Below are 17,560 nucleotides of genomic sequence, written 5' to 3' on the forward strand. Positions count from 1 at the left end.
TTTTATTTCTGCTGTAAGAAAAATTGACTCCCATCAAAGGAGTGGATTTATAGCAGGTGGTGGCATCCAAGGTGTGTTTAGAGGGAAAGTCATAAGGCAGAAATAATTCAGACTGCAGGGAAGAATTACCAGAGTGAAATAGTGAGAGGTGTATGAAATAATCTCCTTGGGGAGCGATGGCAGCAGCATCTCCTGGAGCATTTGCAAGTGGCCTGGCAAAACATGAGAGGATGTGTTATTCTGGTGGGGAGAAGGAGGTTCTGCCTCCTGGCTGGGGTGAGCCTGGAACTCACAGGACTTATTTCTGTCAGGACTGGGCCTTTGGGGCTTTTTAATTTTCTTTCTTTTGGCTGTAACTATGTGCTCTGCTCTCTCCTCTCCCTATAAACCCCCATCTCACCGAGCCCTGTTCCTGTTTCCACAGCCTGGAGAAGCACATGCTGTCACACAGTGAGGAGAGGGAGTACAAGTGTGACCAGTGCCCCAAAGCTTTCAACTGGAAGTCCAACTTGATACGTCACCAAATGTCACACGACAGCGGCAAGCACTACGAGTGTGAGAACTGTGCCAAGGTACAGTGAATTTTTAGGCTGCCTGGCACTTCTCGTGCTGCTGGATGCAGGGGAGCCTGGAAGTGGGGGTGCCCCAGCCTGGGATGCAGGAGGACATAGGGCTTCTGTCCTGCTCCAGATGGTTTCTCAAGGGTTTTCACTTCTACTCTAAAAATATGTTCTTTTTCTTTCTGTTTTGATTTGGAAATGGCTGTGCAGTCTGAAATGGGCACTGATGCAGGATGCTGAGCATTCTTGAGCTCAGAGCTTGGCTCCTTGAAAAGTTTGGCGGGGTATAAGAGGGTCAATAAGGGGCAAGAACCCCCAGGGAAACACAGGGCAGAGGATTCCCTAGGCTGTGTGCCAGCTGCTGGGACCAGAAATGTCAGGACACTGCTGCAATATAAATCAAAAATAAGCAATAGCAATGCACCCCAGCTGCAGTGAGTACAACTCCCATCTCTAAAGCATCTCCATCACTTCCCACACTGGGCTTGCTATGGGGATTATCTGTATAGTATGTGGTACTCTGCGTTTGCTTTTTATCAGATTTCCAAAGCTTGGCCCTTTTGCATGAGGACTTAATTGGTTTTAGGTTGATTGGCTGCAATAATGGGAATTTCATATTGAGCAGACACTTACAAGATGTACCCAAGCCCTGGTTTCTAGCTCTGAGTTGTGTGCAGGATTACTTGTTGTCACACACTCAGGTATCAGTATAAACAATTTCTATTGCAGTAACACTTAGAGGTTTCAAGCAGCCACATTTTCACTCATTTCCCATGAAATCCGTGACCTCAAATGTGCAATTTCTAACAGCAAAGTCAAATGTTTCTGCTGCAAAGGGGTGAACAGGCCCACACAATATTTGGGTGATCCTGGGAAACTGAGGCCCCTTCCTGCAGGCACAGCTCCCATTGCTGTCATTAGCAAGGGTTTTAACCTTAGAATAGTCCCAAAAATAGCTCCAAGGTTTGAATTTTAAAGGGCTCTTGTGATGTCTGGCTTCTTCCACAGTCAAGTTTCTTGGTTAATCAGTACTCATTTCCTAGCAGGTTTTCACGGACCCCAGCAACCTTCAGAGGCACATTCGTTCCCAGCATGTGGGGGCTCGTGCTCACGCTTGTCCAGAGTGTGGCAAAACCTTTGCCACTTCTTCAGGCCTCAAACAGCATAAACACATCCACAGCAGTGTCAAACCTTTTATATGTAAGTCTCCAACTAAACGTCTTTGATTAAGTGTTGTTGCATTGCCGTAAAGCAGCGCAGTCTGGAAGCAGCAGGTTGTGTTCTGCTCCCTTTGAGTTCCCCACCCGTGTCACAAGGGCTGGGAGTTACCGAATGAGTCCTGGGAAATTTGTGGTCCAATGCAAGGAGTTGTTTTCATGTGATTTTCCTTTTCAGACAGACTGTGTGCTGTATGAATGTACCTGTTGTCCCGGGGATGTTTTTCCAGGCGCAGATGCAAAGTGAGGAGTTGGATTTAGCCATGGCAGGCTTGGTGGCTGCAGTCTCATTGCTCTCCTCCTGCTTTAGGAGCAGATTTTGGGCTGCAGAGTCTCCGCAGCAGATGCCATGACTTTTGATGGATTTGGAAAACAAATCTCAGAGGCAGTGAGATTCACCTTGCCACCTTCCTTGAGGGTCCTCTGCATGCCCGAGTTTAAGGACTGAACTGGGCTGTTAGATCTTCACTGACAGCTTCTCCAGCAATAAAGCTGGCCTTGGATGTGAGCCTGGCTCTGTACTGGGCTTAAGTGGGATCCTCAGCACCTCACAGGTTGCATTTGCTGCTGAGTCAGACCCTGCTTGGCAGGGGTGCAGGTTGCTTTCCCTCCTTTTTACCAGGGAAGCAGAGGCAGAAAATATTTTAAAATATTGTTGGTAGTGCTAGTCTCCACCCCAGCCTTTTCAGGCACCTGCTGTGACTTGAAATGTACCTTGACCATCTCCCCTACTCGTCTGCTAAACCTTTCAATCTTTTGCTGCTCTCAATAATTTACCGAAATATCTGCACCACACCTGTGAAGAGCATTGGCCACAAGCTAATATATTTCCTCAAGAGGAGGAGTATTAAACAACTCATTTGTGCAAAATCTGTAACCTGCCATTGGATTAGTAATACTTTTGGTTTGGACTCTTTCAATGAGAAAATGTATAATAGATCCAATGTTAAATATCACTAATATTTTTTAAAGCTGGTTGCAGATTAAATGATTAAACTTAATTAGGAAACTAACTTCTGATTAGGTAGGGACTCCTCAGGTAGACCTATTGCAATGTCCTACGCAGAAGTCTCTAAGTGGAACTCCTCATGAATGAAGTAATCTCTTAAATGCTTTTTTGTTGCTGTTTTTCCTGATAAATCAAAACAACAACTGGTGTTCTTCACATGTGATGTGAGGGATGAAACCCCATGGAGCAACCTATGGATAACAGCCGTGTAATTGCAGAACTAAAAGGTTTGGAGACCACATGTTTGGTCGGCTTTGCTGAGCTGTGAGAGTGAGGTAGGGTCACCTAGAGCAGATATCTGCTTTCCACCAGAAGGCCACACACCATGATTTACTCGTACCAGTCTGTTTATGGCAACTGTCTCTCATTAGAGTGTGCTGCCCAAGCCTGAGTGAAAACTCACCAACACGAAGGTAATTACTCACTGCCTTCACAGAATCTCCAGCCTCCCCAAATAGAAACCACATGCCACAATGGGCTGAATGTATTCTAAATAGTACTTACAGTAATTTTTTTAATAAGCAGAAAATATGCAAACTTAACTGCTGGCTAATTTGGGGTTCAGAGACAATCACTGTACAGAATGCGTAGGCACGGGATTAATTTTTTGCAATTTTGGGGGGTTTGTGTTAAATTTGGGGCCTGTAGAGCAGTAAAAGCTGCAAGGAGGGGAGCTTCTCTTACAAGTTAGTTGCTTAAAAAGTATGGCAGTGAGATTTAAAGGGTGCAGTAAGGTGCAACAGCAGAAATCAAACCCAGCTTCTGTTGCTTTCATACATGGAAACAATTAAAGTTGATAACCACCCCCCATCTACCAAAGTCTGAGTCATGTGATGAAAAGGAAGGTAGATCCAATAACACAAATTTGTCTGAGGAGTCCTTGGGAATATCCATGGAGGTGTCACAGTCAGTTTAGACACAGAGTCTCCTCCAGAGTGCCCATGGCATTGGGTGTGCCTGTCACTGATCCTGTGGTGCACCTGGGCTTCAGGTGACAGTCCCCAAGAGGAACAGTACTGCAGGGAGCAAGGGCTGCCACCTGGGCACAAAACTTCTTTGCCAGCCCTAAAAATTAAATAGAATGCCTCTTGAATGCAAGAGGCACCTTGAGCAAGCAGCACCTCATTAAGTAGTTTTAAATAACTTCAATGCTCGAAAAGGTGAATTGTTGGTACAGCTGTTAATTGTTTGCTGAGATTATAATAATAAATATTTATGTATCTTAATGGTATTGCCATTATCGATTGAGTTTAGTTTAAAAACTGAGATAAAATGCATTTAGTCAAATTACTAATTTGCATCTCTCTTAACAGCCTTTAAGGATATCTTAAAACTTTAAGTGCATATTTTTGCTTTTCTCCAGAGTAGAGTATTTCTGGATTCTATTGACTTTATTCTCCATATTAATGGAGAATAATAGTTTAATAATGTACTACTGTTCTTTAAGGGAGAACTTTCTCAATTTTAGGAAGACCTTATCTGTGCAAATAGTCCTCTTTTCAGTTCTTTGCCACTCCAGCCTGATCAAAGCCTTATCTTTAATAAAGCCATGTGAATAAGAAGCAGGACCTCAATGCAACCTGGTAGAAGATCAAAAGTTCATAAAACATTATTTTTTTTTAATTCTACAATTGCTAATCATTAGAAATGCATGCATTTTGGATATTTCTTTTGCTGGAAGGCAGGACCTCAGTGCAACCTGGTAGAAGATAAAAGTTCATAAAACGTTATTTCTTTTTAATTCTACAATAGCTTATCATTAGAAATGCTTGCATTTTGGATATTTCTTTTGCTGGAAAAATGCATATGGTCTATCCTGCTTTAGCCATGGGAGAGGAGTAAATTCATAATATCCAGCTTGTGTGAACCTATGGATGCAACACTGGAGTCACCATTTGGGTCAATTTAATTTTGGTTTCTGTAATCAATGTGGTGGGAGCTGGGGGAAATTACTGTGTAAAGCCTCAACAGTGAAGGTAAGGGGCCTGATTCTGTACCCTGGAGTGTGGAACAGAAATCTTATGCCTGAAATTAAGTTAAAAATAGGAGAAAATTGCAGAAAAATCAGAGCAAAAATGGATGATGAATAATTCTATATTAAATAAAAATATATCTATGTTAAATAGGCAAATAAATTATTTTTAAAGGGACAAAAACTACTTAACAAGAGAAAACAAAGCATTTTCAAGAAACTAGAATAATCTTTTCTCATCTTTCTTGTCTCTCTTATTTCTTTCTCTTCCATTTTTTTTCCTGTCTATTTTTCACTCGATTTTTGATTTTCTCTCCCTTCTTTCTTGCCTTTCCTTGTGAATGAAGATTCCCAGCAGGAACAGTAACTGATACACAGAAACAAACCTCCTTCCTGAATTACCACACTGTGAATTTCCTGTGTTTGGGCCCGATCCTGCGCCGTTTACCCCACGAATTGTCCCGGGGATGTCAGAGTGGGATGAGAACAGGGGAAAAATGGGTGGATGGGGCAGGATCAGGCCCGGGAACAATAGCAGCATTGTTGGTGAGATATGGAGCAGGCTGCTGAAGAGGTAAACAGTCAGGAGATGACAACAAGCGGTGGAGTTTCTCAAGGGCAGGGATTTGGAGGAGCAGGAAGGTTAGCGCGGGCCCCGGTGCGAGTGGAAGTTAGAGGACGTGATTGCAGTTCATGGGAACCAAGAGTGCAGGATGGGATACATTCAATTCAGTTTCCTCTGCAGGCTTAAAATAGAGCCATTGTAAATTATGTCAGACTGTCCCGAGTCATGAAAATGATTGTTAAAAAGGCCTCGGAATACACAATGCGCATTGTTGTGCGGCTTTGATGTGTGAAAGATGAGAGTTTATGATATCACAGAAATTAAATAAAAAAATAAAGTGGCCACATGCTTGTTCCTGGCTGGGACAAAAAAAAAAAAAAAAGAAAAAAGAAAAAAAGGATTTATTGCAGAGGGATAACAGTGCTTGCTGATAGTGCTGCTGCCTTGTTTTCAAACAAGTCTGGAGCTGATGCTCTTAGAAGCAAGGTAGTGCAGAGGTACAGACAAATTTTGGCATAATGAAAAGTACAAGGCACAGCCTGATGCTCCTGCTCATCCTAAAGATGCCAAGAAGGGACATAAAAAGTCACTGGGGAACTAAGAATTGCCTTCTTCCAAACCTTACTTCTACTTACAGACTCTTAAGTTGGTTGCTGCCCCAATTTGCTCCCTAAGGTTTGTAGCAGCCAGAAAATCAGGAGGCTGTGAAATCCTGTTTGCCTCAGTGATGTGATTGACTCTGTAGTGTCTCGCTGTGCACCACTGGGACCACTTCCAGCCTCCTGCCACTGTGGAAGGTTGCTGGAAGCTGGGCTCCAGCATGCAGAGTGTCACAGGCTAGATCAGGCCCTGACCTCATGGCAGATCTGCTCCCCTGTGTGTTCCCAGGCCTTCTCCCAAATGCTGCATTTGTGAGACTGAAATCATTCTCATCCCAGAGGTGTCTGAAAGTCATCAGGCTTTTACTGAGCATTAGAAATGCAAATAAAGAGAGTTTCGTTCTTAAAGGAAATTGTTGTTGAAATATGGTCTATCTTGTCATGATTTGCAAGAGGCAAATCAGCAATATTAAGACTAGGATAATTAAGATGTGGAATTTAGAGTCCCAGGCACCTGTGAGCAATGTATGCATTGCATGAATAGAAATGCATTGGACATATGAGAGTACTGAGGTTTTCCAGGTTCCAGCCGGGACTTCCACGAGATTAAATTTTCCATTGTAAATAGAAAAAAATTTTTGTTACATTTATACTTGGAAATCAGAAATAGCTGGTTGTCTCCTCCTTCACCTCTTTCCTATTCTTGCAGAGTGAAAGCTCTGTGAGGCAGCTTCATCTCTGTCTGGTCCTGCAAATATTTATTTTAATGATTCATTTCCACATGGGAATAGTGCCATAAATGGATGCCATTTGAAGACACCTGTGCTCTCACACAGGAGCACCGTGGGTTCATGTGGGGTCACAGCACGGGGTCATGGCTCGTGGGGGGCTCTGGGGGCTAATGCAACATGGAATAATGGTACTGAACGTGCAGCACTGTGCAGTGCAAAGGGCAAACGAGGAGAGTGTGTCTTTTAGTGATTCCAGACCTTTTCTGCTTGGTTGGAGTGGGTTTTGGTGCTGTCTTCTGACATTTGTCTGCTCGGATGCCTTACTTTGGACAGTACAGTTGCTTTTATACATTTGTGAACCTAGACCTCTCCCTGTGGCTTCCTCTTTGACGTTTGATGGGTAAAAAATGGTATTATTTGCACAACTTTGAGGGTGGGGGCAATTACTACAAAGCCTGAGATGTGTTGTTGTTGTTGTTTACATACAGGTGAGGTCTGCCATAAATCCTATACTCAGTTTTCAAACCTTTGTCGTCATAAGCGCATGCATGCTGATTGCAGAACCCAAATCAAGTGCAAAGACTGTGGACAAATGTTCAGCACTACGTCTTCCTTAAATAAACACAGGAGATTTTGTGAGGGCAAGAACCATTTTGCAGCAGGAGGATTTTTTGGCCAAGGCATTTCTCTTCCTGGAACCCCAGCTATGGATAAAACGTCCATGGTTAATATGAATCATGCAAATCCGGGCCTTGCTGACTATTTTGGAGCCAATAGGCATCCTGCTGGTCTTACCTTTCCAACAGCTCCTGGATTTTCTTTTAGCTTCCCCGGTCTGTTTCCTTCAGGCTTGTACCACAGGCCACCTTTGCTACCTACTAGTTCTCCTGTTAAAGGACTTCCGAGCGCAGATCAGACAAACAAAAGCCAAAGTCCCCTCATGACAAATCCTCAGATACTGCCAGCCACCCAGGATATTTTGAAGGCACTAAATAAACAACCATCAGTAGGGGAGAATAAGCCAGTGGAGCTTCAACCAGAAGGGTCCTCTGAAGAGAGGCCACATGAGAAACTCAGTGACCAGTCAGAGAGTAGTGACCTTGACCTTGACGATGTCAGTACCCCCAGTGGCAGTGACCTGGAAACCACCTCGGGCTCTGATCTGGAAAGTGACATTGAAAGTGAGAAAGAGAAATTTAAAGAAAATGGTAAAATGTTCAAAGACAAAGTAAGCTCTCTGCAGAGCCTGGCGTCAATAAATAATAAGAAAGACCACAGCAATCATTCCATTTTCTCACCATCCTTAGAGGAGCAGACTGCGGTGTCAGGAGCGGTGAATGATTCTATAAAGGCTATTGCTTCTATTGCTGAAAAGTACTTTGGTTCAACAGGACTTGTGGGGCTGCAAGACAAAAAAGTCGGAGCCTTACCTTACCCTTCCATGTTTCCCCTCCCGTTTTTTCCAGCATTCTCTCAATCAATGTATCCATTTCCTGATAGAGACTTGAGACCGTTACCCCTGAAAGTGGAGCCCCAATCACCCAGTGAAATTAAGAAGATCCCAAAGGGAAGCTCTGAGTCTCCCTTTGACCTCACCATAAAACGTAAGGAGGAGAAGCCACTCACTCCCATCCCCTCAAAGCCAGCAGCCCCCTCTGCCTCCAGCCAGGACCAGCCTCTGGATCTCAGCATGGGCAGCCGAAGCCGAGCCAGCAGCACGAGGCAGGCTGAGCCACGGAAAAACCACGTCTTTGGAGAGAAGAAAGGAGGAGACCTCGAGCAGAGGAAAGCTTCAGAGTCCTCTCTGCAGCACGCCAGGCCCACCCCGTTCTTTATGGATCCCATATACAGGTAAAGGACTCTCTGCTGCCTTTCAGCATCCTTTGGTGCAGGCTGCCAGGGCTGCCGCCCTGTCCCCCTCCCAGTGTCCCTGGAGGTGCCATTGCACTGCCAGGGCATGGGGGCCCAGGCCACATGCTGACCTGTACATCTACATCCCTCCTCCCATCCCAGCTGCTCCAAGTGAGCCACGGGACTGGCAATGCTGCAGTTAGCAAGCCCTCGTTGCCATGAGTCGTTTGTCTAACCTGCATAGCTTTTCATGCAGAGGTTGAATATGTTCTGTGCGTTGGCATCAGTACTGAATATTTGTTTATTTGATGTGTATTTGATGTCACTGGTTTGCCTGAAGTTTATTTTCTTCCAAAACTCTGCCTCCTCTGGCTTCCCCTGGGGATGACAGTACCCCTTGTACTCCACTTTGGCAGCTCCTCTTGAGTTCAAGAGGAGTTTCTCACAAATACAACAAAAAAACCAGATTGCCTCTAAGTTGTGTTAAAAATAAGGAAATTGAGAATGATTTCTGCCCTTTTTTGCTATTATTTGAGCACTGGGTTGATTTCTTCAGGCATTTTGTTTATAGAAATGAAGGCATAGCATCCTTGTGTGTACAAAGCCTCACCAGTGGGCTCCTTAGTCATAGAATCATCACAGAAAAACTTGGGTTGGAAGAAGCCTTAAAGCTCATCTCATCCCAACCCCCTGCCATGGGCAGGGACACCTTCCACTCCACCAGGCTGTGCAGATCCCCATCCATGGTCTGCCTTGTGAAATCAGTGGGGGCATTGTTGGCTTTGAAAGGTGCACTCTGTCAGTGAGCCAAGATTTCAAAAACCAGTGGTAAAATCCAGACTTTCTGGTGTTTCCCAGCAGAACTGAGATGGATCTCACTGGGATGTGAATTTCACCTGCGTCCTGTGTGTGTCAGCCCCCCTTTGCCCTTTCTCCACTTATATCTCTAACAAGTCAAAGTCATGCATCTAAATTAGTTTAGAGAAATATTAGCCATAAAAATATTCGCCTGTAATATAAATCACTGATTTTACAGCCTCTTGTTATAAAAAAAGGATACTGCCATGTAAATTATGCTAATTTATTACTTTATTTGAAAAAGAAGTGCTGTGGGCAAAGTTTTTGGAGAGTGCTGGTGCATAAGACAAGAAGTCTGCATTATGAAGAAACAGGATATGATGCTATTTAGTGAGATGGTTTTATTCATGCCAGATTGATATCTGTGTTAGACCATAAGTTTTCTTTGCGTCATATTCACTTAAAATGCCTGAAGCAGTGGAAATAATGATCTGTGGCTTATGGCCCTGCATTACCAACTAATTAAATTGCATTGCAAACTCCCCTGCCCAGGGCAGAGGGGTTGAAGCAAGATGATCTTTAGGGTCCCTTCCAACCCAAGCCATTCTGTGAGCCTACATTTCCATGATTTTAATGAAATCTGTGCAAATTCTGGCAGTTATTACTGAGCCTTCCTTTGCCATGAGTTACCTCTACACATGCACAACACGATTCATCCATGAAACCATGCACATTCAGTAACAGAAAAGGCAAAATCCTCAAATTTCCACACTGTTTCTGAATTGTCCACGCTGGGTTTTGCTGCCACGAGTGAATTGCAGGATTTGTTGCTGGCACCCCAGATTCAGTGTGTTCCTACAAGCCCACCTTTCCTGCCCTGCTTGACCTTGGCTGTGCACAGGGGAGGTTTCCAGGGTGGTGGCTGTGATTTCTGGACAGACAGACTCGTTGCTCAAGGGACCCCTGAACTTCTCTCCTCTTAGTGCTTAGCATGCTCAGTTGCCTAATTTCTGTATAAAAGTGCTTGTTAGTCAGTCATTGGTTCCCATTATAATGGTTATCAACCTCTTGAAATGGGATTATTCCCTAATTAAATGGTATAATCGACTTTAAAGGTGATTCCCAACCCCACCCTGGCAGTAATGAGCTGTGTGTGGGAATCAAGACCTGAGCTCCTCCCTTATCTTTTACTGTTATCTCCTAGAAACAAATTGCTTGATGTGTATCAAACAAATTGCTTGACTGTTTTAAACCTCAGTAGTTTTATGATTATTAGTATCTGAGACTGATTCATCACAAGCAACTCTAATTTTAACATTTACAGAGTAGAAAAAAGAAAGCTAACTGACCCACTGGAAGCTTTAAAAGAGAAATACTTGAGACCTTCCCCGGGATTCTTGTTTCATCCACAAGTAAGTATTTTGGGAATTTTGATGTTGTAAACAAGCCTGTTGATGCTTCAAAGCAGGTGCAGAGAAATGAATGCAGCCTTAGTCATTTTTGGATTTCCTAAAACACACAGTTTTTGCTGGACCATTGTGGTGGAAAAGCATAAGCATTGTTCTGAGCTTCTTGATGTTTTGCAGATGAAACAACATGTTTTGATTATAGAGGAAGCCAGATTCGAACTGAGTGTGTCTTTTAGAACCATTTTCCTCCAAAACCATAGCATAGCTACCAATATTTGCAGCCACTTGTGTCTTCAGCACTCTCCTGCTCTGAGCAAGGAGAGTCAGTATTGACTATGAGGAGTTGGTGCGAATTCACAGTAAGGCCAGAAAAGCTGAACATCCACCTTAAAAGGGATTTTATTGTGTTTAAGGACTCTCATAAAAGAGAGAAAAGTTTCCACCTGTTGTTTGCAAGCCTCGTAGTGCAAATGTTCCACTGTTTCTTTGGTGGCTGGTGTGGGCTGCAATGTGTGCTGTGTGTCTAGGATCCCTGCTCCTCCAGTCCTGATGAGAGACTTTATGAGGGCTGCTTGCTTGTTCACAGACCACAATCCTGGATGAAAAACATTTAGGAAGGTGTCCCAAAACAGTTTAACAACTGTGATGTGTAGGTGGCGTAGGAAGAGGATCTGTGTGCAAACCGTATGTTGCTTTTCTTCACCAGCACTGCACCCTCATTTTGTCTTCCTCCTCCTCCTTGCTCAAGGAGATTTTGCTAAACATCTCAGTTAAATCTTACACCTGAAATAAAATCCTCTGTGGTATTTAGAGAGTTGAACTCCTTACTGACTGTGGGCTGTTTCATCTTAGTAATGACACCCTGTACACATCCTTTATTTTAGGCACATGACCATGAGCTGCTCTTTTTGGTTCAGGTTCCTCTGAATTCCTGGGCAAAACAGCCCAATTACCACTTGTTTGGTTTTTTTCCTAATGAAGTTCTATGTTATTTTGTCCTAACTTGCATAGAATATGTTCTGAAACGCGCCACTTCTGCAGGACTGGGGAGAGCAGCTGATAGCATGTATGGTTGTAGATGCACAACACCCCTTTCCAATTTCAATGTCTGAACAAAGTGTTGGATTGTGTATGAAAGTGTTTAGTAGTATTTACATGCCAGGAGTATTTATGGCATTATGTAAGTATTTATAAGCATTAAATAAGAATTTAAGATGTATTAAAATCACTGAGAATTTATGTGCAAGGTTTAATAGCATCTTAACACCTCCTGCTGAGTTACCTTAAATAAGGTAGATCTGCCCAATTGGCAACACAAGTGAAAATTCCCCTTTAGTAGCAAACAGTGCTAATGCACAAATACACAAAGGACCTCAATATGCTTTTTGTCCCTGCTGTGAAACAGACTGGTTCCTCCCCATCAAGTCAATGATTCTGTTAGAGCAGCTAAGCAGCTGTAAATTATGAGAAAATTATTGAAATGAAGGCATTTTAGATACTTAATTGATAGAAAAAGCAGGATTATTTTGCCTAGTGCTCTCTAGCTGTTCAGAAGCTGTAACTCAGAGTGGTTCAGTGATGTTGGATTTGGGGGTTCTGAAGGTGTTGCTACAGGTTGGACTGATGCCAGTGGTAGGTGGGGTGGTCAGAGGGTGGGAAAGGGGCTGCTGGGGTAAAATTCACTGTTTGGAGTTTGGTTGGATATTGAGTTGGATAGGAGTTGGATATTCTTTTATGCATTCTTTTATGTAGTTGGATATTCTTTTGTGTGACTGAGTTACCTGGGGAACTGAGAGTCAGGCGAGGATGTGTGGGTGAAATGGAGACATGGGACATTTCCCTGTTAATGGGAATGATTCCACCCTCTGTGCTTTGTCCCAGGGAGTTGTTGAATCTCTTGTTGGTGCCCGAGGAAGGTCCCAGTGCTGTCACCAAGGCAGTCAGTGTGAGGAGGAGGTGTCAGGTGCCACCTCCCATGGCAGGGCCAGCCCAGGTGAGGCAGACCCAGCCCCAGGGGCAGGAGGGAGGGCTGGCTCTGCAGAACCCACCTTTCTCACTGTGCAACAGAATAAAAAGCCCATGGCCAAGGCTGGCTTTGGTTTTATCACTTACCTGAGTGAGAGGGATGATGTCTGTGACTTGGTGTGAGCTGGATCGGTGCAGAGGTCAGCAGTGTAACAGGCACTAAGGAACGTTGTAAAAGAAAACCAAACCACCAGCGCATGTCCTGTCAAAAAAGTGAATGTCAAAATGCTTTCTTGCAAACTTTAATGGATCAGAAAGGAGCCTTCTGTTTGCAAAGGCAGAATCTGGCCTGGTATTTATGGAGGGCTGGGGAGCGGCTTCCAGAAAAGCTGTTTTTCCTTTATAGTCCTGTTCACCCCTGTAAAAGTACAGGTGGGGAGTGCTCCACGAGTTTTCATTTTCTGTTGGCAGGATTTAAAATGTTTACAAACTTATTGTTCATGTCCTAAAAGCTTGTGGTTTGGTTGTTGAATTTATTCCGGAAAATTGCCATCTCAGGGACCAAGAATTTATTGTTTCTTAACTGGGTAATATGACAGCAAACAGATGGATCTTTCAAATAGGTTTCTGAAATAGAACTTACAGACATAAACCCTGAAGTCTGTATACTGTCCCTGGCTGGGCAAAATTCCTCCCTTTGCCCAAAAGTTGTGAAAATTAGATAATTTAATGGCATTCCACAATAATTTGCCATTACAAGGATTGTAATTTTTAGGAAGAGAACACCCCCTATCCAATAAATCATTCATAAAATATTTTAATTAGTATCTTTAAATAAAATCTTAATAAGTACATTGATTGCAATAAGGATTCCAATGCAGGAATAATGTGTTGTTTTTGTTTCAATTTTGCTCCCAGTTCCAATTGCCTGATCAAAGAATTTGGGTAAGTTCATTGCTTATATTTTTAATATAATCATTGTGAAATAAATTGCATAAGAAAAAGATAATATGAAAGATAACTTACCTCTCATTTCTGGAGCATGCCACTCTTTCCTACAGGGTCGTACAGCTGAGCAGATAAATATGCTCTTATGAAAAATTTGCTTTATTTTTACATACCTGATCCTGCTGGTTTTGTTTATTGAAGGCAATGGGAGCTTTACCTGAGTGAGGGCTGCAGAATGCAGTCCTTTGTTTCTATGTGACTGAAATTGTTCCAAGCCGTTTTCCTTCAGAGATTGCAGTGAAATTTTCAGGCTGAAATTTTGTTAGATAGCAATAGTTAATAAATATTTAATCTGCATTAAAATACCAAGTCTCACAGGATTTTATGTTTTTCTCTCACTTGACTTAGGTGGGAGTTAGTCACTTTAATAGCTTTGAAATTTTGAGCCTAATTACTCATTGCAGTGCTTAAAGCAGAAATAAAACACCCATTTATTTGGTGTCTTTAGGTCAAATTTGTCCTCTGTGTACACTTACATCATCCTCCTTACACGAACAGGACTTGTGCTTTAAATGCACTATGGGATAAATTTGGGCTTTCTCTTCTATTTTTATAAAACCTTGTTTTTAATACATCTAAATAGTTCATGAGAAGTAAAAAATAAAACAAAAAAAGAACTACAGCAACTGCTTTTGCAGATGCAGCTCCAAAAAGGGCCGTGTTCTGATCTCGCACCGCTGGCTCCTCAGCTGCAGTGCTGAACCCATGAATGCTTGTCCCAGATTTTCCCAGCCCTTGGGCTCTGGAGGGGAGCTGGAGCCAGGAGGCAGGGCTGGGGTCCTGACTCACTGCTGCTGCTGGCTCTCGCTGCCCCCTGGACTCGTTTCACCAGGCACAGCCAGCACTCTGCAGAGATCCTGCTGTGCTCCTCTGCTCCAGTGTGTCCCTGCTGCAGGAGGTGCTGCCCCCGGCTCTGAGCCCTGCCCTCTGCTCCCTGCCCTCCTTGGGGCACCTCCAGAGCAGGGCTGGACCTTTGCTTTGTGTGAGTTTAATCCCACTTCCCTCTGGAAGAGCTGCCTTATGCAGCTGTAGAGATGCTCTGAAAGGAGCTGAGCAGGCACCAAAGGACTCCTGAGAGCACCCAGAGGTGCTGCAGGAGCTCAGCAAGCAGGAGGTGGGGTTAGATGCCAGACGTGGAGAGCACAGGAGGTTCCCAAATATTTTCCTTGGGAAATTCTTTGTAGGACAAGAAGGGGCCATAACAGGATTTGAGATTTGGCCCAGGCACCCTTAATCCTCTGCTCTGAGAAAAGTGGCTCTGCTTCAGCAGGTTTGGGAAGTGGAAAAACCCAGTGCAGTCTGTTTCTTCTGTCTGATTTCCTTGACTTTGGCTTAGCCCTCAAATTTCCATCATTCTGCTCCTTTTGTGAGTGTATGTCTCCTGGCTGTGCTCACGCTTTCGGCAGCTCCAGCAGAAATAGGTGTTTAAAACATGAAGTGACTGAGCAGGATGCTGATTCATGGATGAATCTCCATCTTGAGAGATTCGGTTATGTCACACAAGCCTTTCCATCTCAATTCCCAGTTGCATGTGCCACATATTTCAAGATTATTTGAGATTGGTTTTTCATTGTTTGGCAGGAGCCCTATGGTGCAAATCAATGAACATCTGTTCTGAATGGATCAGGATTAATTAGATCTCTTTATGTCATTTTGGTCCCATCAGGAGAACGTTGCTCTAAGGAGGTTCTGTAATTTTAGGCAGACAATATTTGCTTTAGGAAGAACCATTGTAAATAATTAATACAATTTTACAAATAAATGGAAAGGAATTTGGTGAGTGCCTTAACAAGGCTTTTGTTTTACTGGGCTTGGTTTTAGGGCATGATCCATTCTGTTAACTGAGCTTAATCCCCACCAACTGGATTCATGAAAATGCAGTTATTCTGGAGCCATACTGCAGCTCAGAAGGAGTTTCTTGCTACTGCTTCATAAAGTTCAGCCACATGTGATAGGTCTCTTGAACGTGGATAAAACTCAGCCAAGTTCCAGGGCTGGCTGTCCAAATACACTCAAGACAACACGATTCACAAATTGCAGATTTTAGAGGCAACATTATAACTTCAGCTGGGGGAGGGAGAAATGCTGAGCTTTAGCAGTTGGATTTTGAAGAGTTCCCCAAATAACAGTAGTAAAAATAGAAAGCAAACACTTGAACAGTTTTTTTTCCCATGAGGTCTGGCCATAAAGTCAGTTGTTTTTGTGATAGTAGCAATGAAGCAGTCACGTTTGTCAAATGGGAGGTCATGTAATTCATGGCATTGTCTGCGAGATTATTTCATATCATCAGGTGATTCTTAAAAAGCAGCAACAGCAAACCTTCACTTTATTTATGCCACTTTTTCTTGGGTTGGTTAATAAATTTTAAGACAAATGTTCAAGGCCCCTGCTGATGATATCTTGCCCGCTGAAATGTTTATAAATACTTGTTTTAGCCGATTATGGTAATGTCTGCATTTTTGAGTCGGAGCTGGGGAATTGTGACTGCACATTAGTTTGCGTCAGTCGGAGGTTAATAGCCTCTCAGGGAGGTGGGGGAAAGCTGCTTCCTTTTCCAGACATCTGGACACAGATAGAATCAACAACTCTTATATATGTAAATCAAAAGTTACTGTTCTATATAAAACGCTGTCATTCACTGATGGCAGATTAGGGGCGCACGTGACCTGTCCGTAAGGCAATAGCTGTATGTAAAATATGTAACAGGATCTTCTCCCTCTCCTGCCTCCTCAGAGGGCTTTCTCCATGGGCATGGCAATCCCACTAACCCGATCCTTGGGGTCAAGCAGTGCTTCCCCCCTCCCCGTGCCCCATTCAGGGGTCACCACAGCCCTTGGGTGTTGGGTTGGGGTGCAGAACCCCCTGAGAGCACAGCTGGTGGCTTTAGCCACACACCTGCCTCCCTGGTGGTCCCAGGGACCATCCCTGGAGAGGGGAGGTGACCATGAGCACCCAGCCAGTGCTCCAGGACAGGCACTCTCACCAACACCTCTCTGCAGGGGTTGGTGGATTGAGTAGCATCTCCATGGCCAACACAACTCGTGCAGGCAGGTCTTGCTTTGCCATCAGTAGTAAGAGTGTTTGGAAGCAAGAGCAGCTGCTTCAGTTGTGTTTTAGAAGAGGGAGGTTCATTGTGGAAGAAGGAAAGTCATCTCCTGGGTTAACCTTTAGTCATTAAAAAAAGAGAGGGGAAAGGGGAAGAACAAAATAGTGATTTTTTACAATCATTGAAGGTTATCAGTGGGTCCACCTTGGGGTGTCACTGGGCCCTGAGCTGTGGCATATGTCTGTAAATGCCATAGGAAGAAGGGTGAGCAGGCAGAGAGTTTGTGACTGTTCGCTGTGAGTACCCAAATCCAGAACTATGAAGATTCTGCAGAGATTCAGAGAAAGCTGAGTCACCAGGATTAAAACAGTGATAAAAGTCAATGTCAGTAAATACCCACTAATGCCATGGGGAAAGTGTGACTTTTAACTCCTGTCATTCAGGAAAAAGATCTTGAAGTTGCCAGTCTTATGGAAATATCACCTGAGTGCTTAGCAGAAAGGCTTTGAAAGCATCATTATGTTATAGTGGCTTCAGGTCTTGAATACAGCTAATGTTCCTCTCAAAAAGGCCGTAGCAGGATTAGAAAAGACACAGAAAAGTGCAACAATGATGATCACAGGTAGGGAACAGCTTCCATTCAACAAGAAGCTAAGTAGATTTTGATTTTTTCAGCTGGGAAAAAAATGCCCGAGGGAGCTGTGCCCCAGCTCCGTGAGCCCATGAATGGTGAGCAGAACCTGAATGAGGAATGGTTATTCATTAGTGATAACAATACCAAAAAAAAAAAAAAAACAACACAAAAAATATCAGGCAAAAGGCTCAGCAGG

The 17,560-nt window shown here is 43.6% G+C and overlaps 1 protein-coding gene across 4 annotated transcripts in view; it reads left to right on the top strand.

The window, feature by feature from the left end:
- MECOM (MDS1 and EVI1 complex locus) overlaps positions 1–17,560 on the top strand; it is a 180,321-nt gene that overhangs the window by 147,296 nt on the left and 15,465 nt on the right. The window contains exons 5-9 of one of the 4 annotated variants that reach the window (XM_031055374.1): positions 425–572; positions 1,604–1,760; positions 7,142–8,504; positions 10,627–10,714; positions 13,595–13,621. In XM_031055374.1, the coding sequence (XP_030911234.1) occupies positions 425–572; positions 1,604–1,760; positions 7,142–8,504; positions 10,627–10,714; positions 13,595–13,621 (1,783 nt within the window). The remainder of the gene's footprint in view (positions 1–424; positions 573–1,603; positions 1,761–7,141; positions 8,505–10,626; positions 10,715–13,594; positions 13,622–17,560) is intronic. The other 3 variants (XM_031055375.1, XM_031055376.1, XM_031055377.1) reach the window with 3 other exon arrangements.

Source organism: Geospiza fortis, unplaced genomic scaffold (genome assembly GCF_000277835.1).
Source record: "Geospiza fortis unplaced genomic scaffold, GeoFor_1.0 scaffold172, whole genome shotgun sequence".
NCBI classification, from domain to species: Eukaryota; Metazoa; Chordata; class Aves; order Passeriformes; family Thraupidae; genus Geospiza; species Geospiza fortis.